The 27,340-nt window shown below is 43.0% G+C and overlaps 1 protein-coding gene across 15 annotated transcripts in view; it reads right to left on the bottom strand.

Annotated features, from left to right (window-relative positions):
• Positions 1-27,340, bottom strand: part of abi1a (abl-interactor 1a) — a 63,851-nt gene that overhangs the window by 30,226 nt on the left and 6,285 nt on the right. For all 15 annotated transcript variants that reach the window (XM_023973165.2, XM_023973169.2, XM_023973166.2 and 12 more), the window contains exons 2-3: positions 19,759-19,926; positions 5,598-5,774 (exon numbers count right to left, since the gene is read on the bottom strand). In XM_023973165.2, coding sequence (XP_023828933.1) covers positions 5,598-5,774; positions 19,759-19,926 — 345 coding nt within the window. The remainder of the gene's footprint in view (positions 1-5,597; positions 5,775-19,758; positions 19,927-27,340) is intronic.

Here is a 27,340-nt window from a genome sequence, read left to right as displayed (position 1 = left end):
TGTCCTTTTTTGTATTTGGTGGTGAGCTAACATAAATATGTGGTGTTTTCGCTGTAAAACATTGTAAAAATCGGACATGTTGACTGGATTCACAAGATGTGTATCTTTCATTTGCTGTATTGGACTTGTTAATGTGTGAAAGTTAAATATTTCTAAAAAATATTTTTTGAATTTCGCGCTCTGCCTTTTCAGTGGAATGTGGGAGGAGTTCCGCTAGCGGAACGCCGGGCCTGTAAAGGTTAAACAAATCAAAATATATTTTATATTTTACGTTCTTCAAAGTAGCCACCCTTTGCCTTGAAGACAGCTTTGCACACTCTTGGCATTCTCTCAACCAGCTTCATGAAGAATGCTTTTCCAACAGTCTTGAAGGAGTTCCCACATATGCTGAGCACTTGTTGGCTGCTTTTCCCTTAAAAATTTGTTTAACACTTTTGGTTACTACATGATTCCATATGTGTTATTTAATTGTTTTGATGTCTTTACTATTATTCTACAATTTCGAAAATAAAGAAAAACCCATGAATGAGTAAGTGTCCAAACTTTTGACCGGTACTGTATATACAGTACGTATTGTCACATATAGTAAGTATACAAAAGTAAGTAGTAAGTAAACAATATCCCATAATGACAAAGCAAAAACTGTTTTTTGAAATTGTAGCAAATATATATATCTAAAAAATAAATCACATTTACATAAGTATTCAGACTCTTTACTCAGTACTTTGTTGAAGAACCTTTGGTCGCAATTACCGCCTCGAATCTTCTTGGGTATGACATTCTCAAGCTCTGTCAGGTTGGATGGGGAGCGTCGCTACACAGCTATTTTCAGGTCTCTCCAGAGATGTTAGATTGTGTTCAAGTCTGGGCTCTGGCTGGGCCACTCAACGACATTCAGAGACTTGTCCCGAAGCCACTCCTGTGTTGTCTTGGCTGTGTGCTTAGGGTCATTGTCCTGTTGGAAGGTGAACCTTTGCCCCAGTCTGAGGTCCTGAGCGCTCTTGAGTAGGTTTTCATTAATCTCTGTACTTTGCTCTGTTCATCTTTCCCTTGATCCCGACTAGTCTCCCAGTCTCTGCCGCTGAAAAACATCCCCACAGCATGATGCTGCCACCACCATGCTTCACCGTAGTGATGGTGTGAGGTTTCCTCTAAACATAACACTTGGCATTCAGATCAAAGAGTTCAATCTTGGTTTCATCAGACCAGAGAATATTGTTTCTCATGGTCTGAGAGTCCTTTAGGTGTCTTTTGGCAAACTCCAAGCGGGCTGTCATGTGCCTTTTACTGAGTGGCTTCCATCTGGCCACACTACCATAAAGGTCTGATTGATGGAGTGCTGCAGAGATGGTTGTCCTTCTAGAAGGTTCTCCCATCTCCACAGATGAACTCCCGAGCTCTGTCAGAGTGACCATCGGGTTCTTGGTCACCTCCACCAAAGCCCTTCTCCCCCGATTGCTTAGTTTGGCCGAGCGGCCAGCTCTAGGAAGAGTCTGGGTGTTCCAAACTTCTTTCATTTAAGAATGATGGAGGCCATTGTGTTCTTTGGGACCTTCAATGCTGCAGACATTTTTGGTACCTTTCCCCAGATCTGTGACTCTGTAATCCTGTCTCTGAGCTCTACGGACAATTCCTTCGACCTCATGGCTTAGTTTTTCCTCTGACATGCACTGTCAACTGTGGGACCTTATATAGACAGGTGTGTGCCTTTCCAAATCATGTCCAATCAATTGAATTTACCACAGGTGGACTCCAAGTTGTAGAAACATCTCAAGGATGATCAATGGAAACAGGACGCACCTGACCTCAATTTCGAGTCTCTTAGCAAAGGGTCTGAATATTTAAGGTGTTTGTTTTTAATAAAATGTGCAAAATGTATGAAAAGCTGTTTTCACTTTGTCATTATGGGGTATTGCGTGTAGATTGACGAGGACAATGTTTTATTCAATCAATTTTAGAATAAGGCTGTAACGTAATAAAATGTGAAAAAGGTCAAGGGGTCTGAATACTTCCCAAATGCACTGTGTGTGTCATTCAGAGGGTGAATGGGCAAGACAAAAAAATGTAAGTGCCTTTGAACAGGGTATGGTAGTAAGTGCCAGGGGCAACGGTGTGTGTCAAGAACTGCAACACTGCTGGGTTTTTCACGCTCAACCGTTTCTCGTGTGTATCAAGAATTGTACACCACCCATAGGACATCCAGCCAACGTGACAACTTTGGGAAGCATGTGTTGTTTGAAAAGAGAGTTCCAAACCGCTCTGCCAATAACAGGTCATTTTCAAACTACTCCTAGACGGTCCTAGCGAAATTCTTGCTTGAGAAATTTGCTAAGAAGCTACTTTTGTTTCTCTTTGACCATTTTAATGTAAAACAGTAACAGTAAGGTACTTCATTCTTGGCCAGGAATTATTTGATATTGAAATATAAACAGCTGCATTGGACCTTTAATAAGAATACAAGCTTATGCGTTTTGTGAATGTTTCCTTACTAAAAGCTTTTATCAACACATTTAGTCATACAAATACACATATTATTTAAATGAACGGGTGGTATCTAAACACAGTCTCATGTGGCCAGTTTTACAGTTGGCTGGAGATTAGACATGATTCAAACTGCCATCTTGGCAGCATTGATTATGGTCAGTAAGTAAAGCAAGGCATAGTGATTCTATAGGGCCCTAACAGCTTTCTGCTACCCCCCCTTCCGTTATTGTAGGCAGAATATCAATTAATGCAGAGTATTGATGTTAAATATTGACTTCCTCTCTGGGCTGTGACATACACAGTTGAGAGGAGATGGGTAATAAATGCCTTCACAGGCCTTATGTACAGTGTGTGTCTGTGTGTGTGTGTGTGGTTCTGTGCTCGCGTAGTCCCTCCCACTCTTAACAGCCTCTAGCCTAATCCCCCATTCACACCCACCAGACGTGTACTGCACAATGAATCACTGTGGATTACACCCAGTGGGACAAGTGGGTGTTAGGTCCTCCAAATGGAAACATCAAATGATTCTTGGAAGGATGCATATAATGGTAATGGGCTCCATAATGTGAAAGAGAGGGAGTGAGAACCTTTAATGGTAGAATAAACCTACAGTAGATCATTCTAAGGTGCCATAGACCTTCACTCTGCACTTATTGACAAAAGGGCATTTGAAATATCAGCAGACTTCAAACGGATGGACTAAAGTCGAAACATGATGTTCCATCGTTAAATCAAAGCTTACCGTATATGTACATTACTCTTTATTCAGTTTTCAATCATCTCTGTTGTCATAATGTAATATGATATGTATATTGATAATGTTATAACAGTTTACAGTAATTTAGACCAACCATGATTTGTCACCTGTGTGTGGACATTATGACATGACAGAGCACCATGGTGGATAACATGGTAATTTGAAGCCTTTTCAGTTTACATCAGCCCACACACACCACTCTGTTGTGACATACAAGTCCTATGTGATTTGTGGGCTTGTAAATTGAGAGTGACATGATGGCTTTTATCCTGCCTTCTCATTGCCCATCCTTCTACTGGTCGACAACGGTGGCCACTTAATCCAATCTGCCCGACAGCAGCGATTGATTGATTGATTTATGGGGGGGGGGGGGGAAGTTAGAATCAGAGGGGAGATGGTCACAAAATGGCCCCGGTCATCGGGGCTCTGAAGCTGCTGTCATAACGACCTATATGACCTTTAACATTAACCCTAGGGCCACTACTACTCGATAATTTGTTTGCCAGCAACATAGTATGGGGCTGCATTTAAAAAGAGCGGAAGTCTTGAGAGAATGCTTTGAAAGAAACTTAAATAGAAAACAATATTTCAGTGTTACCATGGCTTCATTAAATTGTTACTCTCTAAAGGATTTCTGAGAGCCCAGCTCAATATCAGAGAGAAATAGGAGAAACCGATCACGAGGGCGGTTCAGAAGTAAGTGCTTTTAAAAAAGTCTCAAATTAATCTCTGGGTTGGTCCACAAAATGGGTGCCTTTTGCGAACTAGAAATTGTGCACAAATATTGAATTTTAAAAGCCTGGTAAATTAAACGTAGTGCCTTTTAATATAGACTACATGGAAAATTCAATAAATCAGATGTTTAATATCTAACAAACAACAAATTGTTAGATTACTTGTTAGATATTACTGCATGGTCAGAACTAGAAGCACAAGCATTTCGCAACACTTGCATTAACATCTGCTAACCATGTGTATGTGACAAATAACATTTGATTTGATATGAATAAAGACTTGACAAAATTCTGCATTTTGACATGTCCCTCTGTGCATCCTCTGACTTCTAAAAATATTTTAACCTACTTCATTTCTGACCATAACCACAAGTTTTCACCATCATTGTAAAACACTAGTTATTTTGTTGCTTTGACAAAGTAATTTCCGAAGATTACAGTATAGTATATATATATATATATTTTTATACATGTACCCTTGAAATAAAGTACTATCTAAAATGCATCTTTTGATGGGTAAAATAAAATGTTAATTGTGTAGATAATCCTATTAGAAAACTAAATGTCTCAATCATAATCTGTTCAAAAGTTATTGGAGTTTTTAGCCGTGTATGATGGCCAGAGTCAGGGTGACTAAATCAATGGAGGCCTGATTTTTTTATTTATTTAAGAGGTAAAAAATGATCAGAAAAATTGCACTGCGTCAGCTAGGCATGTTCCTGTGCAAGAATAAAGGCTACTGGCTACCTGACAGGCTCACTTCCTGTTGAACTCATCATATTTCTTCTCCAATCCGCAGGAGATAAAACAATAGAGGTAAAATGGATATCAAATTTGAGACGTAACATGTAGTACTTTCATATTTTAGAACATATTAATTCGAAATTCCTTTAATTTTTGAAGACTTCTAACAAAAACAAGCGTCTCTCTCTCAACAGAACACTGAGCGTATACTGCATATTCTTTTTATTTTCAAAGCCTTTTACATTTAATTCAGCTTGTGTCATCCTAATTTAACTTTTATTGACCTGCGGAAACAACTTTGAACGACCACTCTGTGCAGAGTGGGTGGACACCATACAACCAAGTTACACTACTCAAAAAGGTACCTAATTGGTGGAACGACCCCTTTACTCACCCTTTTCACAGAGCTCTCTAAGAGTAGCTCAGTTTTTAGAAAGCTATCAATTTTATCAATCCTTAGTTGATTCCAACCCCCCGCCCAGGGGCCAACAGAGAATATTCCTGCATGGTCAGCTATGTGTATTCTATGGACGAAAATGAGACAGTGAGAAAGACAAAGAGAGCGAGAAGGAGGAAGAGGGAGAAAGACAGGGATATGGAGTAAAGGGGGAGGGGATAAAAGGGAACTAGACATACAAACAGAGAGAGAGAGAGAAAGTGGAGAGAAGAAAATAAAACACACGCACAGAGGGAGAGTGACAGAAACATGTAAAAGAGGTGTATAGAAACAAGGGGACGAATCCAGAGTGTGTTGAAGAAAAGGGAGAAGAACAGAGATGGAGAACCACTGGAATACTTGACACAAATAAGAAATGAGGAAAGGACCCCAAAATGTAAACGAGGGATAAAGAGAGAAAGACAGGAGACGCGAAGCTCACCTTGACCCCGTGGCCCACATCGTCCAGCACGTTGTAGTCGATGGGCTTCCTGATGTATCGGACCGGCCGTTCCATGTTGGCAGGGGCGATGATCTTGTGGGTCCTCGACGTGTTCTTGTTGGTGGTGAGGATCCCGATCTCTCGCCTGGCCACCTTCTCCTTGTGGATGTCCACCGTCTAGAGACACGGGAGGGGGTGGGGGGTGGGGGGGAGACATGATAAGTGCCTTATACAAGAGCTGTGGGACATAGAGCAGGGACCGTTGATTGAATTACAAGCTTGTCATATAGTAACTAAAGAGGGTTTAATTGAATCATGTCGCGGCGGTTTTCTTCACCAAGCTCGCGATCCCTTTTACGTAGCTGGTACACACCAGCAAAATCAATTACGGTGCATAATAGAAGCCGAACGGAAGCCGTAATGACCCGCCGTGTACAGACCATGATGCCTTTGGCTTCCCTCCAAAAACGGTAGTGACATGTTGTTCAATGTCGTCATAAATGAACAAAGACTACGGTGAAGACAACTCACTTCTACCACCAATATTTCATTCTTGAGTTATGGTGATTCCAGGATATTATCATTTACGGAGGTAGGTAGCATATGTGCCCTCTTGAAACAGTAAGCCTCCGGCTATTTCAATTGATGACTTTAACCATTTAAACTCAGCAAAGCACCAGGAATAAGGTCTACTAGCAATGCAATCATTTGAGAATCCTAAATTATTATATATAAAAAAAGAATACAGGCATAAAGCATGTGCACTCATTAAAGACGCAGAAACCTATACTTGAATCATACGTCAGTATAATCACATCTAAATACACAGTGTCCTACAAAGCATATTTCCAGGGATCTCATTTCTATCCATTATAACTAAATCTTCAATGTTAGAAGGCCGATAAAATAATGAAGCCCAAAACCAAAATGAGATATATTATTGAAGTTTCACGGAGAGAACAGAGTGTTTTGCTTCTGTAAATTACGGCTGTTTGATAAATTGCCTACTGCTCTTTAAAACTGACTAATTGTCTCACCCTTTCATTTATAGGCTCCAGTCCACCACTTCTGTTAAGACCCACGGGCATTTGCATAGCAACAAAGTGTGTGTGTTTGAGAGAGAGCGCGAGAGAGAGAGAGAGTGGGAGAGAGGAGAAGAAGAGTGAGAGTGTGAGAAAGTTTGTTGTGAGTGAGAGGAACAGACTGAATGTGTTGGTGTGTGTGTGTGAATAGTTTGGAGGTGTGCACGTGCACACACTGCGGTATGAACCAGGTCTAACCAAGGCCCACACACACACAAAGGATCTCTAAAGTTGACCCTTCCCCGAGGACCACGCCACACAGTTATGCCCCGTTGAATTTCAGGGCTACACTCAAACTCTCTGCCAACTACACTTACGAGTCAGGGAAGCACTGGGCCTTCCTCAGCCGTAAGAACCCGGTGTGACGGTTCTTTGAGATTTGCCTGAGGTTGTTTGTCATCACTGTACTGTGTCTAGACTGTTTGCTGAAGTATCCTGCTTCCAAAGACTGAGAAAGATGCTGGCGATATCAAAGATCCCATGCAGACTGACAGTAATGAGAGCAGAGTATTGTGACAGGGTGCAGAAGAGCTATGAAAGGCTCTGTCTTATCGGCTGGAGAGGAACAGTCATTCTTTTCAAGATTCCCTTTCTTGATGGGATTGTTTTCATGTTCAAGCAACAGGGATTTTCTCACAGCGTCTAGGAGAGGGAACTGTTCAGTTCGGCAAGTGACGGTAATCAGTCACAGTTCTACCCATCACAACAAGTACTACCATCACAACCACCATGAAGTCTATCAAAATGATCACCGTCAATGTCATCGTTTTCCAATTTTCTCCTTTCCCGGGCTCCAATCGGGCATAGAAGAGCCATAGAGCAAATGATCTTCCTCAGAGGAGATGAAAGGGGACCAATGTCAGCCGAGGGCCGGCCGGGTAGTCAAACCAACCGTTTTCTCAGGGGAGGGAATGCTGGCCGGAGCCAACAGACAGAGGATTCCATTCATGCCACAGACAGACAGGACTCTGGACTTTGAGTCTCCCTTATCTCGGAGAAGAGAGAATTAACTAGAGTTTGTTAGGTAGCGTTTGCACTGTTAGCGTCGTAACAATAAGTTGGCGTCATCTACGTCTGTATATCGGTAGTTACTTCATTACCAGCGCATGCGTAAATTTGCTCCCATACAAATCCTCCCCATGATCCATAAAGAAACAATATTCTCTTCAAAATGCCTTGTGTATTTTTATGAGTTAAAAGGAGAAAGGGGGTGAAGTCGAGTACAGTAGTCCATTATGACTTGTGATTGGACATAAGTGCACTTTATTCAAAAGGACTAGTCCAACAAACCCTTCAAAGTGTATGGCACTGAGCTGTGGACCAAACGTCCTCCAAACATGCTGGTCTACCATCAGAGTGGTAAGGCTGTTCTCAAACCCAACATCCAATAATTGAGCAAAGAGACTGGGAAGGTTTTACAGCAGGCTTTCGCCAACACTGAATTATGAACGCCGGGGTACTGGGAAAATACAATAAACTCAACACTGGTCCCAGGAAATCAATTCTCAGTTAGATCAAGAGGTTCAGTGAGTGGCTTGCAGAGAGCAGTGAGGACTGATGGTCGGAGGAGGGGAGTTAAGTGTTCCTGGCCATATTCCAACAGTCCAGTCTATGACCTTACCGCGCCCTATTCGGCACCCACAACAGAGCAACGTATGGGGGGGGGGGGGTAAATGTCTGTTGGGTTAGATTCCATTGTAAAGAAACAGGCTGGGTGGTTTGTGAAATCACTGTTTTATTAGTAGGATGACTCAACGGCAGTTGTCACTTGTCACCAAGTGGTAAGCTACTTGTGGATACGGTTACAGTAAGTTGTACCCGCAATGATTATTCATTTAACAACCTCTTTAGAGGCTTCTGGTAAAGTTCAGCTGTAGGAAGTGAACGACGCGCAGAAGAAAAACTAGGACCATAGCAAAAGAACCTGTCAGTGAAATACCGCAGCTAGACTTGGGAACTGACCCATGATGTTTGAATGCACTAACGCTCCTTATCAGAGTACACAGTGTAGCACAAACAGCAGTGCAGCTGGCATCGGGAGGAAGTTCATATCCTTCCTGTGAGAGAAGAAAATAGCTTTGCTGAAGTATGGCTCACAAATGTTACACAAGTGTTAAGACTTTGAGAGACAAAGTATTAGGGATTTCTTAGGGGGGGGGGGGGGAGGATTTCGACTAAAATTGATGTGTGCTCAATCAAAATGTTTGCCGATTGAGATATGCTTTTCCCGTTCAGTATCAAACCGGATGCTCTGTCACACATCCATACTAAAAGTCCTTTCCTCGTGAATGTTAAACTAGTATTGTGGAAAGCTTAAATGAGAATGCATGGTGAATGGCTTTTCCCTTCCAGTCTCAAACCAGACAAAGAGTTGAATCAAGGATGTTTTTCAGAATGACTTTTGCTGACCAGTGCTGAACTGGCTTAATAAAAAGAACCTTTTCAGGTCTACAGCTGAGCACAATACCAGCCGATTTGCGTTTGTACTTCAGGAGGCTGTCTGGAGTTCTGCTGAATAGACCTTGCCCAGCTGGAAGGATGTTTACCATGTGCTCTCAATCACTGTCATCCACATGCCCCGAGTCGGCTCGCTTTTATCCCAGAACACACTGGGCAGCCTTGGTTTGGCCTTCTCTGTCAGCAAGCCTTTGGGAATGTGTGAGTGCAAGTGTGTCCGTGTGGGAATGAAGGTGCTCCTCCTCTTTTCTCTACTTCTTATCTCTGGACCTTTATTCTTCTCCCTCTCTCCGCCTTGCCCAGCAAATCCTCTCCTCCTCTTCGTCAACCTCTCCTCTCGCTCTCTTTTCTTATCTTGCCTTCCTTTGCTTTTTGATTTCCATCATGTTCCATTCCCCCCCCCCCTCACCTCATCCCACTCAGCCTTTTTCCTCTCCTTCTGCCGCTCCTCTCTTTCCACTCACCCACCTCACACCCAGTGAATAGTCACCCTCTTCCATGATTGGAGGACCTTGGTCACCATTTGTCGTGCTGCCAGTTCATTCCTTCCCCATCATACATCTACCAGCTGGAGTCCATGGCTATTTCAGGACATTAAAGCAAATGTAATTTTTGGAAGATGAGGAAGTAAGCCCTTCCATTTGGGCTGTGGGTGGCTGGTCAACCTTTTCGCTGTACACCAACACGGTGGTTGCTATGTGGGATTGTCGTGTTCTTCGTAGCAGCAACAAGAAACTACTTCAGTAAAGAATTGTCAGAGTACGTTCTCTCAATATTGTGAGAAACAAGCTCAGAACATGGTTCAAAATGTCTGCTGTAACTAGTTCCCCCAAGTGGTAAAGACTAGTATAAGTGGAATCACACACACAGTGTGATGATGGATCCCGGCTGGAGGATGTCTCAGACGAATGGGATGGGGTTGTTGACCCCGGTCTCCCTCCCTCTCTATATTGATTTACACCTCAACTGATTCCTCAGACAGTGGGGGGGGGGAGTGGAGGAGCAGGGGAGAGGTTTGACACATTTACACAAGGGCCCTCCAGATCATCAGCAGGGGGATTATAAATCTCACACAGGCAGGGCAGAGAATCAAAGAACCTGGAATGGAATTTCGGAGCCTTTCGTAAACCTGGCTTGACATCTGTCTCCAGACATACCGTACACACACGCTGTTCTGTAGAAATCAGGGAGAGAGAGAGAGATAGAGAAAGGAGAATCTTCATACTTTGATAAGCTGCAGAGAGTTGGTTTCACTGCTGTAACTGACAGAAAGAAAAACGGCAGTTTCAGCGCCTTGGCAGCGGGGGTCGGAGGATGAGAGCCGCAATAAAAACGGCAGCTTTGCACAAATCCATGGACGGACAGAAATCCAACAGATCTGTAGCCATACGGTTGGGCTGGGTGAACATTACCGGACAAATATGCCCTTCATGCCACTGTGTGTGTGTGTGTGTGTGTGTGTGTGTGTGTGTGTGTGTGTGTGTGTGTGTGTGTGTGGTTAGCTCGACTGGACAAATGTGCCAATGGTTAATAATAGAGTTTAACCATACATGATTATATTTGGACAGAAAGAGAAAACTGCAATGCCCAGATGTTTCAGCAAACTGGCAGAGTCAGCCGCTTCCTGGAGAGATACCGCCCATCTAAAACGCGAACCGTTCGAGCTACAAACTAATAAGTCACTACCATCGAAAGACGACTCTCACGAACAGGGCAGTGTCGGTTGTTTTCCTCTTCGACATCCACAAGCTTTTACGGCAGTCGTCTGAACTCTGTCGCAGATGTCCTAATTTTGAAGAGGTCTTCTCACAAAAATCAACTGTCCAGACCGAATGGTTGGAGCAACAAACTAATGGCACCAATATTGAAAGGGGAGACTTGCGAGCACAAAGGTGTCGGTTGTTTTGCTCTACGATGCACACAAGCTTACGGGGATAACGTGCATAGGGGGTAAAAAAGGGTGACGAATAACGTGACCAAACATGTCCCAAAAAAAATCAGAGTTTTCTTATTTATATCTCTCAGATACAGTACAGACACTTCAAAAACATATGCCTTGTGATTTTTGGGGGAGGATGTCTGTTTTTCCATGTACAGATGTGTATCTATGAGCTATAGCAGTAAAGGCCAAATTCCTCAAATAACTTTTTTTTATACATACAGGAGTCTTAAAATTCAAAATCAAATGGCTAAATGATGCCTTTCATGACCATCGAGTTACAACAATGAAGCTCTATCACAACTCTCACTGTGTCTGGCTTCCGCCAACTTGACCAAGCACATCCATCTGTGGAGTGAGACCAACAATAGCGGTTCCGGAAAGGTGAGGACAGATCACTCAAAGACAAACCTATAGCCTGGCTTCTGTCTGTTTCTCAGCGCACTGAATGCCATCTGTGGTGCGAGCCATCACAGCTGTCTAGGAGCCCTGAGAGAGCCCAGTTTGTCAGTGCATTTAGTGTAACCCAGCACATCATGTGAGAGCCTCCATCTAACGAGTGAGACAAAATGTCCACTCAAGGAGTCCTCTAGGGGACCAGGTTCTGGCAGCATATGTAGAGTCTCTTCGGAAAAACAGAATTCCTCCGGTGAATCTAACACCCGCTCTCTAGAACACTTTCAATATTGCATAGCCGGGGGCAGAGGGGGGACGGAAGAGACCAGCTAACTATTTGTCCGGTGTGAGAAAACTAAGGCAGATTGTCTTTCCCATCAGTGAAAAACAGTATATCAGAGAGTCGGGACAACATGCCAAGGTCGACCATTTGTTTGTGGACACAGCACATTTGGGGTTTCTGTACAAAAACACCTACTGTGATTTTCCCCATGTAGCCTAGGCATGTCGCCAATATCAAGTCAAAGACTGGACTCTCAAATTCAAGTACAGAATGGACCATATAAGCATTGGCATATTGGGTTGGGTTAAACCGTCCCACTTTACACAATTGCACCACATTGACATTGAAAATAAAGAAAATAAAGTGGGTTGTTCCTTAAAACGAGTGTCTTTTGCGAAGTAGAATTTGTGCACCAGTATTGAATCTTAAAAGCATGTTATATTAAATTATGTGCCTTTTAATATAGACCACATGGATAATTCAACAAATCAGTTTTTTTTAAATGAATAAAGACTTGCTAAATTGCCAAAATGCAGCATTCTGACATGTCCGTCATTGCACCCTCTGTGAGGTCTTGGAAGATTTAACCCACGTAATCCCATGGCTAAGGGTTAGGGGAAATATATATCTTTTTAGATTCTCCCAAATTTCGTGGTATCCAATTGATAGTTACTGTCTTGGCCAATTGTGCGACGCCCCATGGGTCTCCCGGTCGCGGCCGGCTGCAACAGAGCCTGGACCCAGAATCTTTAGTGGCACAGCTAGCACTGCGATGCAGTGCGTTAGACAACTGCGCCACTCGGGAGGCCCTTGAAAATATAAAACTTTTTTTTTAAAAGGAACACATTTTTACTCCCCAATTAATCCTGAAAATTCACAGGGAAAAAGGCTGTCTGTGTGTTCATTTGTATGGTCCACCATTCATCCCGAGTGTCAGTATAGCATGATTTGGAGTAGGGGAAGGGTGTTTTCCTATGCATCATCAGACCAGCTTCCTTGTTCGGTGTTAACTTCTAACCCCTTTTGCCCTTCCCCCTTTCAAAGCTTCATCCTTGCCAAAACATTCCTCTCTGCGTAACAAACCATCTTCAATTAGATCCAATCATATTTTCCTGCGCTCTACTGTTCCCCACGGCTCTATGAACACCAGCGGGACATTCCCATCTAGAGGAGACAGAAATCAAAATGCCGTTCCTCAAAGCTAAGCCATAGCCAGTGTTTTCCCTAAGTCTTTGTATCAGGCGGGGCCCAAATATCTCAGAAGCGTCACCAAAAAGGTAGACCGCTAAAGACTATTAGCTGAGGCTATGCTCCATATACAGTATGTGCCACTCAGAAATGACCTTCTGCGTAATTACTTAATTATTAGCGTAATTATTAGCTGTGAGAGCGGCAGATGTTTATAACCAGCCTGGGATTACACTCTGGATGGCAGTGCTGTATTTCAAAGTCCCTAAAACCTAAAATAGCATTTTAACAAATTCAGGAAATGGAAAAAGTCCGAACTTTTCAAGAATGTTCTTGTTTTCCTACCTTGTAAGGACATTCTTGACCTTATAATGTAGGCACACACACACACACACAACATGCATACAAATACATCCATCCCAACCCCACCCTATGTGCAGTTACGAACATAGAGAAAGGACACACTGACAAGCATTGCGATTAGCAGGAAACACCGGCCCCCCAGCCACGTACATACGCTCATCTGTGGAAGTTCATATCCTGTTTGGATGAAATCCATCTCCGCCCAGCACACAGCAGCATGAGGGAGGTCAGTCAGCACTGCAGCACACACACAGGCAGCAGGGGGTTTTCTGCATAGAAAAGTCTTGGGCGGGCCACTTTCAGCGCCGCATATGTTTATTTATCATCTGTATAATTTTGGGATGGAAAAACATTCAATATAAACGTCTACAACCAGATATCAAGTATGTAGAAAATATAATGGCCCTATATCTTAAAAAAAAAAAAAAAGATCATCTTTGAGAACTAACAATCACCAGAATAAAATCTAGTCAGCCAGGTCGTTGCTGTAAATGAGAATGTGTTCTCAAATCAACTTACCTGGTAAAATAAGGTTCAAATAAATAAAACAATTCCAGAAGTTAAGCATTCAGGAATATTGATTTTGTTATGTTTGAGTCACTCAGATAGCATAGACACTGGCAAAATGAGTAAAATTGAAGGAAATTAGCTTTAAAACTGAAAAATGTATTCTCAGACACATGACAGGGTATGTAGAATTGTGTGTAGAGGCAGCAGGTAGCCTAGCGGTTGGGAGCGTTAGGCCAGTAACCGAATGGTCGCTGGTTCGAATTTCCGAGCCGACCAGGTGAAAAAAAATCTATGTGCCCTTCAGCGAGACACTTAACCTTAATTCCTCCTGTAAGTCGCTCTGGATAAGAGCGTCTGCTAAATTCCTAAAAAGTAACATTGCAAGAAATTTGCTTTAAAAACAGCTACACCGGTCAACAGGAGGGCCGCAAAAATGTTCGGTCAGTGACAGTGCCATTGACCCCCACCACACACACCACCTACAACCCTTTTAAATACACACACACACAACACACGCTGTGCTCATACTAAGTAGCACGGACGCGTCACATGCATGCAGTCCTATAATCTCAAAACAATCGACTATCGAGAGCCGTGTATTATGGAGTTGTGGTGTGGCAGATTCTTGGTGCATGGAATAACTCAGCGTTGTGAGCAGCACTGACTTCAATTAGCTGTCTGGCAGGCCCAAGTGCATCCGTGCCACAGAGGAACCTCATGAAACGAGGTGATTTACAGTAAGTAGTGTGAACGACCGTGGCAGCCAAGTGAGTGGTGTTCTGTTTGATGCTTTCACATGCACTGTTTGACATACACAGAGTGTACGAAACATTAGGAACACCTTCCTAATATTGAGTTGCACCTTCCCTTTTGCCCTCAGAACAGCCTCAATTTGTCAGGGCATGGACTCTACAAGGTGTCGAAAGAGGTACACAGGGATGCTGGCCCATGTTAACTCTAATGCTTCCCACAGTTGTGTCAAGTTGGCTGGAAGTCCAGTGGGTGGTGGACCATTCTTGATACACACGGGAAACTGTTGAGCATGAAAAACCCAGCAGCGTTGCAGTTCTAGACACACCTGGAACCATACCCCATTCAAAGGCACTTAAATATTGCACTTGCCCATTGAGCCCCTGAATGGCACACATGCACAATCCATGTCTCAATTGTCAAGGCTTAAAAATCCTTCTTTAACCTGTCTCCTCCCCTTCATCTACACTGATTTGAAGTGGATTTAACAGGTGACAATAAGGGATCATAGCTTTCACCTGGATTCACTTGGTCAGTCTGTCATGGAAATCGGTGTTCCTAATGTTTTGTACACAGTGTAGACAGAGCTCTGCGAAGTCTGATACCATCGCTAGCTGGGCTTCTCCCTTTACGAAAATATTCAAACATGCTCAGCTTTACTGTGCATGAATAAACATGCGTGCGCACACACACTTTCCTCTTAACACAGGGTATGACGGAGAGATGTTCTCTCCGTGTGAAGCCCGCTCTGACGCTGGGACAGACAAAACGCTCCCTGTTCACTGCTTCTCACACAGCACAAGGTGACACCAGTCTATTCTCTCCTCAGCCTCAGATACTAGGGCTGGGAATTTAAAAAAGGACCTCACGACACGACATTATCGCGATACTCAGGTGCCGATAGGATATGTATTGCAATTCTCACGTATAAGTATTGCTATTCGATACTGTGATTTTATTGCGATTCAATGTTCCAAACATATTGCTCAACATACGCCTGCTGCAGAGGGCCAAGAGAGAGCCAAAATACTGGAGTTTTGGTGCAGGTACAGCCAACTAGCGCAAAAATCATATTGCGGTAGTCAAAACGAAACTATATAAATTGTAAAAAAAAAATATAGAATCCCGGTATGTAACTGTATCAATTCCCCCCCTCACTACTAGATACTGCAGGGAAACCCTGTTTATCAACGGCAACAGTGAGAGCATTGGCAGGGTGTTATAACACAATCTCCACACATACAGAAAGTCACAACCATCACTACAGACAGCGTAAGGAAACACGCGTAGCCATGTATACAGCAGGAAGACCAAGACAGTCAATGAATGTCAATAGCTAAAGACTTAGCAACACACACGCAAATGTATAGCCTCAAATTATGTTCTAAACATCAAATTCCCCCCCCACAGAATCATATTCTTTGACTGCTACATTAAAGGCTATGCGATCATACAAATTGCATCTTTAACTCAGGATGCGCTGCATTAGGCCTACTGATTGCTAGATGTAGATGCTAGAAAGCCACCACGGGGAGGGGGGGGGAGAAGGTGCCCACACAGACACCAGTCAGCGGACACTCCCTATTCCTTAACCATGGGCTAACCTTCCAGACGCCAGGCCTGGCCACACCACGCCCAGGAGGATCACTGTCATCAGCCCCATCCACCACCACATTCTGGATCACCACCACCCATAGCTTGGCATCTAAAAGGAATGACTGAGGGTATTATGACAATAATTAGATATGACCTCCCAAGTGAAATAAGCGATTTGTAACGTTTTGAGAACAACCCACTCAGAGCACCAACATCTCTACACTATTGTCCATTTCCTGATAACTTACATAGGTTCTGAGAATTCACTCACTCACACACACACACACACACACACACTTCAGCTTTTAAAAAGAGCTTGCAATGTGTCACAGTCTTTCCTCCTCATTTCCCATTCACCACCAGAACGTAGGCTGGGCTATTCTCCAGTCTGCCCGTGAGCTGGGAGTGAACTCGGCGCTAGTTTTTATAATGTTCCATCTCTGAACAGGACAAGAGAGCGATAAAAACAGCCACAGCTCGTGGATACTAGCACTAACTTGATTATTACCACAGAGATTGGACATCAATCCACAGCGACTGGACAGGGATATCATTCTAGTTCAGTCTACACATCATTCCTAGCTATCAATATCCCAAAGAGAGCAGTGGAGGCTCCTCAGAGTAGCAGGGAGATAACCACACTCAGTGAATTTAATAAAATTGTGTAACGTTTAAAAAGTTAACCTTTTCAGATAAAACTATACTAAATATATTCACGTCACCAAATAATTGATTGAAACTCACTGTTTTGCAATTAAGGTCTACAGTAGCCTCAACAGCACTCTGTTGGGTAGCACCATGGTGCAGCCAGAGGACAGCTGGTTTCCGTCCTCCCCTTGATAAATTGACTTCAAAACAAGACCTAGGAGGCTCATGGGTCTCACCCCCTTCCATAGACTTACACAGTAATTATGACAACTTCCGGAAGACGTCCTCCAACCTATCAGAGCTTTTGCAGCATGAACTGACGTTGTCCACCTAATCGAAGGATTAGAGAATTAATCTAGTACTGAAAGCATAAGCTACAGCTAGCTAGCACTGCAGTGCATCAAATGTGGTTGACTCAAAGAGAGAGAAAGACAATAGAACAATTTTGAACAAATTAATTTCTTTAAAAATTGAGAAGCAAGAGAGAGCACGAGATTTTTATAAATATAAAAAAATCCCCCACTTTCACTTAGCTAGCAAATGCAGCTAGCTAGTTTAGCCTACTCAAACAGAGAGGGATGCTATGTTAACTAGCTGGCTATGGCTATCCAACACTGGAACTCTTCCAAGTCAAGGTAAGCCTTTGGTTTTATAAAATGTATTGCCACTGGGGCCCGCCGGTGTAACTGCTAAACTGCTTTCTGACTGTACTGCATGATTGTTGCGGGTTTACTTACGCGTTCTAGTAGCTATGTTATGATGTTAACTAATATGGTGACAACGATGTAGGCTGTGTGTAGCAGTTATGATATGAAGGTCTGCATTGGAAAGAGTTTTTTCGCCTGGTCACAGACAGCTGATGTGTTGTGCACTGAAGTCCACAAGCAAAGGGAAAAGGTGAGAGGAGGAGAGCTCATAGATGAGAGAAGGAATTCTACATCGAGCAAAATTATCATGCTGTTTGTATGTGGCTGCTATGAAAGTGAACTGTGTTCGATCAGGGGAGTATTCATTCTGCCAATTCTGTTGAAAACCGTTTAAACTGGAGCAAACGAAACGGGTATTAACATACCTGAATATGTCCAATAGAAATTCTTGTTTGCACTAAGGATTACACCCTAGATCAGCTAGATGCAGGCAAGAGTGTGCAAGGCGGTTTTAAATGTGTCACCTTGATTACTAAAATTTCTCTCAACTTGCGCAACTACATTGTAAACTTTTCATACATAGACTAGGTTGTAGCTACCTTATGATAGGTATAGGGAAAATTTGAGTATCATTAGTATGTCCCCCCAAAATAATAGTCCCCCCTCATCTTAAAATGTTACCGACCACCACAGACAGAGACTAGGCTAATCATGACTAGCTATTAATCTAGTTAATTAGCAAGAGAAATAAGATAGTATGTTGTCCATGGCAAAAATGAAAACACAAAGCAGACTCAACTCTTTGGTCCTATAAAAACCTGCTGTATGTAAAATAGTGTGTGCTATAGCTGGGGAAATAAATGTGACTCTGGATGACAACATTAGTTTCCAACATTAGGGCTGTTTTCCTAAAGCACTTTCCTTGCCACGATACGAACGAGTATCACCATACTGGTATCGTTCAGAGAAGGGCAGGCTATACTAACCATTCATAGCTATACATCCACTAGTTGAGAGAGGAATATGCTTGTTTACAAACTCTAACAACTCAACCACCATGACCCCGCATGCCCTCATCTAACAACCCATATATTGCCATGGTTACCAACACCACACAATGCTATGGCAACTAAAGACATGAGAAACCCATGTTTTTGGCAATACAGTGAAACTGATGGGGAAATAATAGTATTTACACAATGAAGGCGGGTCAAAAGTGCAACGGGTGGTTTGTTGTCTGTTAAGTCTTGTTTGCTTTTTTTCCATTTCAGAGTGGCAGGCTGTGCTTAGCAACTCAGTCAAACCAGTGCAGTGAATGAGTATTTTCTCTCTGGTGAACATGTTCAACAAATATCACGCTCTCTTTGCCTCTGCCGGTTCATGACCGTCAGGGATGGCTGGGATCGCTGTCATGGAGACACGAACGGAGTGGCGTTTTGGTGACATAGATGTCAGCTGTGTGCCATCTGTGAGTATTGACTCATGTCCACGACTGTTCATGTGTTCTTTCTTTGTCTCCATTTCTCGGTCACTCTCAGTCTTCCACCGACTCGCTCATGCTCCATCGCGCTTTCCCTCACCTCCTACACTTCTCTCCATCTATTTCTTTTTATTTACCTTTCAGTCTACTGAGATCTACATTTCTGAGAATTGTTCAATCAGAGACTTCAGATGTACTGTAGGAGTCTTAACCTGACCTTAATCATTGGGACATTTCAGACAGAGGAAAGGTGTCTTCTCTATTCTCTTTCTCCATTACCATGAAGGAAAAGCAACAAGTCAACCACAATTCCAACAAGACTTGACCTGAAGGCTATGACTAAATTGTTGCATCATTTCCACACTCCCAACCACGAGTCTACAGTATGATGTAGGGTTTGGCACATTGGTCTACATTTCCCAGTTCTAGCCCATGGTGAGCTGCCATTTGTCCTTGGTCCCTTTGTTAGAGCCGAGTCCTTAATGACTTAATTGGATGAGCGGGCGGATTTACCTCGTCCAAATGGCCGTGGCCTCAGGCACAGTTTGGAATAACAGGGTGAGGCAAAGGGGCAACAGTGAGATGATCAATCAGGGTGAGACTGCACTCGCAGCCATAAAGTAGAGAGCGTGAGAAGGTGTGAGTGAGAGAGAAAGAGCAACACACACAGAGAGGGATGGAGCATCAATAATGTATACAAACACACAGTCAGTCACACAGTTAACTCAATAAAAGGCACCTTAGTCGCTACAGAAAGAGGCCATACACATACATACAGTATATATGTACGTGCGTGTGTGTATGAGAGACTCCGGATCTGACCTGAGAGATGTGGTTAATGGAAGACTCCATTCGGCGCAGCTGCGAGGCCTGGATGTCCAGCAGCTGCAGCACGTTGTTGGCTAAGGCATTGATCTGGTAGGCCACGCTGGCCAGAGACTGGGTGGTGTAGGCTTTGGTCTCCTCCAGAGCTTTTCTCTTGTCTGTGGCCTGGAGAGAGCGAGAGGGAGACGCACAACGTTAGAGTCAGGTCGACATTTGACAAAAGGCTTATTCCCCAGAACCCTGGTGCAGTCCGACTGTCTTAGGCGCATTAGAAGATTCAGAAAAACATCAAAGGATTAATTGAATTGACATCCATTTTTAAGCTGATTGGGGTGTGAACATTTGGCACGTTGGCCACCTTAGCTTCATTATCATGCGTGTGACTCTTTCAAGCTCACTTGAGTGAAATCTTAGGGCAAAACACATTTGATCTTGGTTGCATGCCCTACACTGTTCAATCATAAATCAAAGTCCAAAGAGCACTGCCTGGGGGTAAACACTGGGCTTTGATACACAGGCTGCAAAATGAGGCGGAGAGCGGGGAGAAAGAAATAGGAGTTCAAACCCTGACAGAGTGAAAACTAGGAGAGAAAAAGGGTAGAAGTACGCCATTTATGCCATTTAGCAGAAGCTTTTATCCAAAGTGACTTAGTCATGCATGCATACATTTTACGTATGGGTGGCCCCGGGAAGCGAACCCACAATTTGTTTAAAAAAATAATAAAAATAAAAAGTTAAATAAATAATAATTCTCCTTGTACAGGTAAGTCAATTAAGAATAAATGATTATTTACAATGACGACCTGCCATGGCGTTACACGCGTCATACTCTACCAACTGAGTCACACGGTATAAATAGCATCTAGACAGAAAACACAACGAAGGGGAAACATTTTAAAGTTTCAAGTTGTGTGTCTAATATTTGTCTGGGCATAAGATCAGCTTTGTATCACAGCCAGTGGGACTAAAGCCTGGTTGCACCCGCTGGTTTTACAACCAGAGAAGAAGTGACAGTGAGTTGACTCAAACTGCTTGTTTTGAAGGGAATCAAAGTAACAGATGTGTTGCATGATAACAGCCTCTAGGAATGAAGGGAGATTCTTCCACAGAGCAGTGACAGAGCCAGAGGCCATCTGGAGAGTACACGCACGCACAAAACACGCACACACAATCCCAGGAACACTTTCAATACTATAATTCAACACTTCCATCAGCATACACAGCTAAACACAAAGAGCTTCAACCTGAAGAAAGTGGGATACCTAGTCAGTTGCACAACTAAATGCCTTCAACTGAAATGTGTCTTCCACATTTAACCCAACCCCAGAAACATGCACACACATCGTTTCCTACATAAACGCTAGCGGGAATGCATATGACAGCATTCCTGAACTGATGCTCTAGGGAGTGGCCATAGGCCATTTTTGACTACAGTTTGCTACTATTTCAATGTATAATTAATTGCTCATTTATACAGCAGTACTCCCAAAGTTTTGAACTCTCAGTGAAACCCATTCATTCTTTCCCATGTCATAGGTGAAATGCCCTGAAGCAGATTCAAATCCCCCAACAAATGGCTGCTTCTACATCTCTATACTGACAGTACTGCTAAACTTAGCTCAATCCACTGCACTCGAGTGTTTATGGAGCACAATTGAAGAGAAGTGTCAGTGTCACTCAGATACAACATCTCAACGCAGAGGTGATGGCATTACACATGCAAAATCCATAAACCATTACCTTCTTCTGTCATTTTTTTTTACTGCTCCACCATTCCTGTGAGAAATTGGGTATGCAGATAGCTGCGCTGGGCCTCTTATGAAATCAGCAAATATGCTGTAAAAAAAGAAAAACTGAAATCCGATAGCATTTCAGGGAAATGAAATTTAATGTAGAGAGCTAGCGTCGTGTGTTACATGCCAAAGAGGTTACAAACTATATCCTCTGTATCCCATAAAAAAGGTGTAGGGTGGACCGTAACATGAAAGTAAGGAGACCTGCTTTCCACAAGACGGTTCTGTAGACATGTCGGGGGAGTGGTTGACCAAGTGGATTGTTTTACGATTCGCTGTGTGAAAAGGGATGCTCCACAGGGATTGGGCTAAAATGACCCAATCTCTGCCTGTAGGAGACTGTAGTGTGGGGTCTGGTTAGCCAGTGGGCCGCTGAGGCATTGTGGGTGTTGATTAGGCAAATAATTGAACAGCAAGTGCACATTTCTTACAACTGCAACTTCAGATATCCATCTCTGTATAACCATAAATAAATTTAAAAAACACTTCAGTCATCCTTGTTCATGGGCATTCAACGCAGGCGCTAACTTGGAGAGAACGACCAAATGTACATGCACCGGGGGACGCAGGCGAACAAATCACTGTTCATGATTCCACTGGTTTGCAACGAGACCGGCGAGATTACAACTCAGTCAGACCAAGAATATAAGCGCTCTGAGCTTCGATCAACGCCGGGAGCAATATTTAGATGTTTTAGACACAATTGGTTTTCTTTGTGTACAAAATATATATTGGAATTATACTTTTTTTCTCATTATTAAAAAATGACAGAGGTCCGGACCTCTGTCCCCATGTGTAGTTACGGCCCTGTTACCTAAACTGGAATGTAGTAGACAACATTTCATGGACGGCATAAAAAAAAGAAACCAAAATGCACCACACCTCCTTTTAAAAGACAACATACTAAGATAAGGAAAGCAAACTACAGTGATCATAAAGTGAAAGCCTACAGCTCTGGAACAGTGCAGTAGGGAGTGGAAGTCCACCAGCGTGTTTGGCTGGTTTCCTCCGGTAAGTGAGGGATCAGCAATAGAAGGTTACGAGACGAGGGTGGGACTTGGGCCTGGTTCAATAACATCTAAAAATGCATCCTTTCACCACAATCCAGTCAAGCCAGATAAATGACTCACATCAAGGAAGAGAAAAGGAATGATGCCTTCTCCAAAGTATTTACATGCTTGGCTGACGGGGGCCAACTGCTGCTTGGAGGCACCATGAACAGGATGGAAAGGCCCAGACCCCCTCCCTGGGGGAAGAGTCTTCCAGGATCAGGACAAACTGTGTGGCCCCCTACACCCAAGAGCTCTGTCATGGGTGGAAGCTACATTTACATTTGAGTAATTTAGCAGACGCTCTTATCCAGATCGACTTACAGTTTGTGCATTCATCTTAAGATAGTTAGTTGAGACAACCACATATCAGTCAGAGTTAGCACATTTTTCCTCAAAGCTTCAACTGGACAACAGAGGGGTAAGACAGAGGGCATGGAGTATCTTAGACCTGGGTTTTTTAACATGAGGTGACGGCGTATCCTATCAACTTATATCACTCTTACCAAACCCAAGCCATTTTCCTTTTGAGCGACAAAGTCTGACCTCTTTGTAGCACAAGCTTCTCAGAGGTCAAATAACAGGGATAACACTTCTAGCGTTGCTATGCGGGAACAAGTCAGAACATTCGCCTCTGAAACAAGACAAGACAGCGACAGGCAGTGTAGCTCCCGGGAAATGTACTGCTCCCCTCTACAGCCGACAGTCAGATCTGCTTTAGCACATCCTCATATCCTGGAGGGAGATGTGCCTGGAAAATGGCTTAGCCCTGTAAAAAAATATATATACGAAAATAAATACTGCCATGGAAGTGTTGAAATGTTCTGGTATGACATGCCACATGTTTGAAAATAATGTAGAATTGACTTTATTGTCCTCAATTTCCCCCCTGCTACTTCTCTCTGCACAAGACCAAGTTACACACAATGCTGACGATGTATGAAATCGGTAACATTGCATGCACTGCAGCCTAATCATTGCGGGAATCTGTTGCATGTTGAGTAGGGACACCCGTTTGAGACATGGTGGTAAGCAACAATCCATAAAAACCTAAAGAAAAATCAGCCATGCCAAGAAAGTAGATGTCACCAGGCATGAGCGTTTTATCCATTCTGATTTTTTTTTAAAACAAGGTTGAAAACATTACACAGTGCAGTTATACGCCTTCTCAGATGGACTCACTGCAAAGGACTGCTCTGGCAAAGTCAGAGGCAAGGTCATCCAGAGGCAAGGTCATAGGCCTCACTACAAGGACTGCTTTGTGGGATGTATTGACAGCTGAATGAGATTGAAAGCTTTGGCTGAGATAAGAGAGAACTTGGGCAGCAGAGGAGAAGTGCTTTGTAGGCTGTATTGATGTGGATGGACTTGCCCAGAGGTCCAGGATGGGATAGAAGAGACGTAAAGCCAGTGGAAAAGAGATTACTACAGTGATGCCGGTAATCTGGCCACAAGGCTACGTAAAGGCTACGTAAGGGCCCAAACCTAACATCCAGGATCGTGTGTTTTAGCCTAGGCTCAGCCATCTCCTGACCCAGTGACCAATTTCCATAGTTTTTTTTCTTTAGGCAAAGACCACGAAGCAACATCCAAGACTACACTAACCTTAAAGGCAGCAAGCCTAGTAGTTAGAGCGTTGGGCCAGTAAGCAAAAGGTTGCTAGATCGAATCTCCAAGCTGACAAGGTAAAAATCTGTCGTTCTGCCCCTGAACAAGGCAGTTAACCCACTGTTCCTAGGCCGTCATTGTAAATAAGAATTTGTTCTTAACTGACTTGCCTAGTTAAATACAGGTTAAAAAATAATAATAATAAAACGATTAAATTAAACCTAACGCAGCAGGCGTTTCTTTCTTTCTTTCTGGTCGTGATAAGAACACTGTCAAGGGAGGTTCTCTTCTGCACTGTTAACTCCACATTTACTGGATTGGTTTAAGATGGAGTGTCGCCTTGTTAACATCCAAAAGCGGAAGTCCCGCAACAGGTTTCTTCCCATTTCCCCTGAAAAACAGATGCATCCTGGTTTTTTGGTAACCCCACTCAGGGTGAGGCTACACCAACGACACGGGCAAACTGTCAGGGCATTAATCTATAATCCAGAAACAATGACTGACCCTGGTAAATGTCTCGGTCTGGCTTGCCTGAGATTAGATAAGATACCCAATGAGGAAGGGAACTAAAAAGGTGAGCTATAAATAGTACATTCAATCCATATCAAAATATACCAGCACCCATAAAATATACGGGCTCTTCAAAGAGCTGTGTTTTCACAGACCGTAATAGTCTACAACATTCGTATCTATGTGTATTGCATCATCAGAGGCTGAGGGAAAATGCAACCACACCCAGAGGGGCAAAAATATGCACAAGGTAAGTTGTGAAAAACAGAACCCCAACACAACACATCTGGGAGTCTGAGAAAGTTCAACAGATAAGTGCAAGAGAAGTTACAATAACTACAATTAAATAAACTTCCGTAGAGTTGCAACTTTAAATCTGCGTTTTAAGTCGTTGCCACTTTCTGAAATCAGGAGCAGAATAAGTCCATTATTAATTTTCTTGTTCTCCACTGGGGCAGATGGGGGGCAGACTGAAAAGCTAAAAAGGTCTTCCTGACCTTGAGAAACTGTCGTTGTGCAATTAAAAATTCCATCAGTATGTCAGGAAAGGGACACAAAGGGGAACCTTGTAGAGGGAATCTAATTTAAAAAAGTGTCCTTTTGGAATTAATTCAACAGTAATACAGAAAACTGCCAATTCAAACAATGGTTACTTAAATGGCTTTTTATTGGTTTTGAAAAGAATTCTAAACCAAGTGTGAGCGAAGACCAGTACAACACAAGTGATACTATTCAGAGTCACCGTCCTGTTGTAAACCGCTCCTCATCTTGTACTATTCAGTCACCTTTGAGCTGATTTCCTGGTGATTACAGTCTTATGTCCAACAACACACATACACACTAGGCTCCTTAGTTCCAGTGAAGGGAAATCTATACGCTACAGCATACAATGACATTCTAGACGATACTGTGCTTCCAACTTTGTGGCAACAGTTTGGGGAAGGCCCTTCCCTGTTTCAGCATGACAATGCCCCTGTGCCTGAAGCGAAGTCCATACAGAAATGGTTTGTCGAGATCGGTGTAGAATAACTTGACTGGCCTGCACAGAGCCCTGACCTCAACCTTGAACACCTTTGGAATGAATTGGAAAGCCAACAGCGAGCCAGATCTAATCGTCCAACATCAGTGCCTGACCTCACTAATGCTTGTGTCTGAATAGAAGCAAGTCCCAACATCTAGAAAGTATAAACACCATGGGACAACGCAGCCGTCATACCGCTCAGGAAGGAGATGTGTTCGGTCTCCTAGAGATGAACATACTTGGTGCGAAAAGTGAAAATCAATCCCAGAACAACAGCAAAGGACCTTGTGAAGATGCTGGAGGAAACAGGTACACAGTAAAATGAGTCCTATATAGACATAACATGAAAGGCCGCTCAGCAAGGAAGAAGCCACTGCTCCAAAACTGCCATAAAAAAGCCAGACTACGGTTTGCAACTGCACATGGGGACAAAGATCGTACTTTTTGGAAAAATGTCCTCTGTTCTGATGAAACAAAATTAGAACTGTTTGGCCATAATTACCATTGTTATGTTTGGAGGAAAAGGGGGAGGCTTGCAAGCCGAAGAACACCATCCCAACCGTGAAGCACGGGGGTGGCAGCATCATGTTGTGGGGGTGCTTTGCTGCAGGAGGGACTGGTGCACTTCACAAACTAGATGGCATCATGAGGCAGGGAAATTATGTGGATATATTGAAGCAACATCTCAAGACATCAGTCAGGAAGTTAAAGCTTGGTCGCAAATGGGTCTTCCAAATGGACAATGACCCCAAGCATACTTCCAAAGTAGTGGAAAAATGGCTTAAGGACAACAAAGTCAAGGTATTGGAGTGGCCATCACAAAGTCCTGACCTCAATCCCATAGAACATTTGTGTGCAGAACTGAAAAAGCGTGTGTGAGGAAGGAGGCCTACAAACCTGGCTCAGTTACACCAGCTCTGTCAGGAGGGATGGGCCAAAATTCACCCAACTTATTGTGGGAAGCTTGTGGAAGGCTACCTGAAACGTTTGACCCAAGTTAAACAATTTAAAGACAATGCTACAAAATACTAATTGAGTGTATGTAAACCTCTGACCCACTGGGAATGTGATGAAAGAAATAAAAGCTGAAATAAATCACTCACTCTACTATTATTCTGACATTTCACATTCTTAAAATAAAAAGTGGTGATCCTAACTGACCTAAGACATGGAATTTTTACTAGGAATTGTGAAAAACTGAGTTTAAATGTATTTGGCTAAGGTGTATGTAAACTTTCGACTTCAACTGTATGCATGCATGCATATATATAAAATGTTGTGTATTTTTTTGCTCCGAAAAGGGGGGAGGGGGGAGAAAAATCATCACTGTGGGAACCCTGTTCTAGTGTTTTAAGGGTTCTCCTTGAAATGTTTACTGGGAAACTGCAACATATACAAGACCACTTAAAAGTGCCTTCAGAAAGTATTCATACCCTTTGACTTATTACACAATTTGTTGTGTTACAGCCGGAATTCAATATACATATAATTGTTTAATTCTCACCCATCTACACACATACCCCATAATGACAAAGTGAAAATATGTTTACACATTTATTGAGAACGAAATACAGAAATCTCATTTACATAAGTATTCA

This window comes from Salvelinus sp. IW2-2015, linkage group LG27 (assembly GCF_002910315.2).
Source record: "Salvelinus sp. IW2-2015 linkage group LG27, ASM291031v2, whole genome shotgun sequence".
Taxonomy (NCBI): domain Eukaryota; kingdom Metazoa; phylum Chordata; class Actinopteri; order Salmoniformes; family Salmonidae; genus Salvelinus; species Salvelinus sp. IW2-2015.
This window is presented reverse-complemented; position numbering and strand designations above follow the sequence as displayed.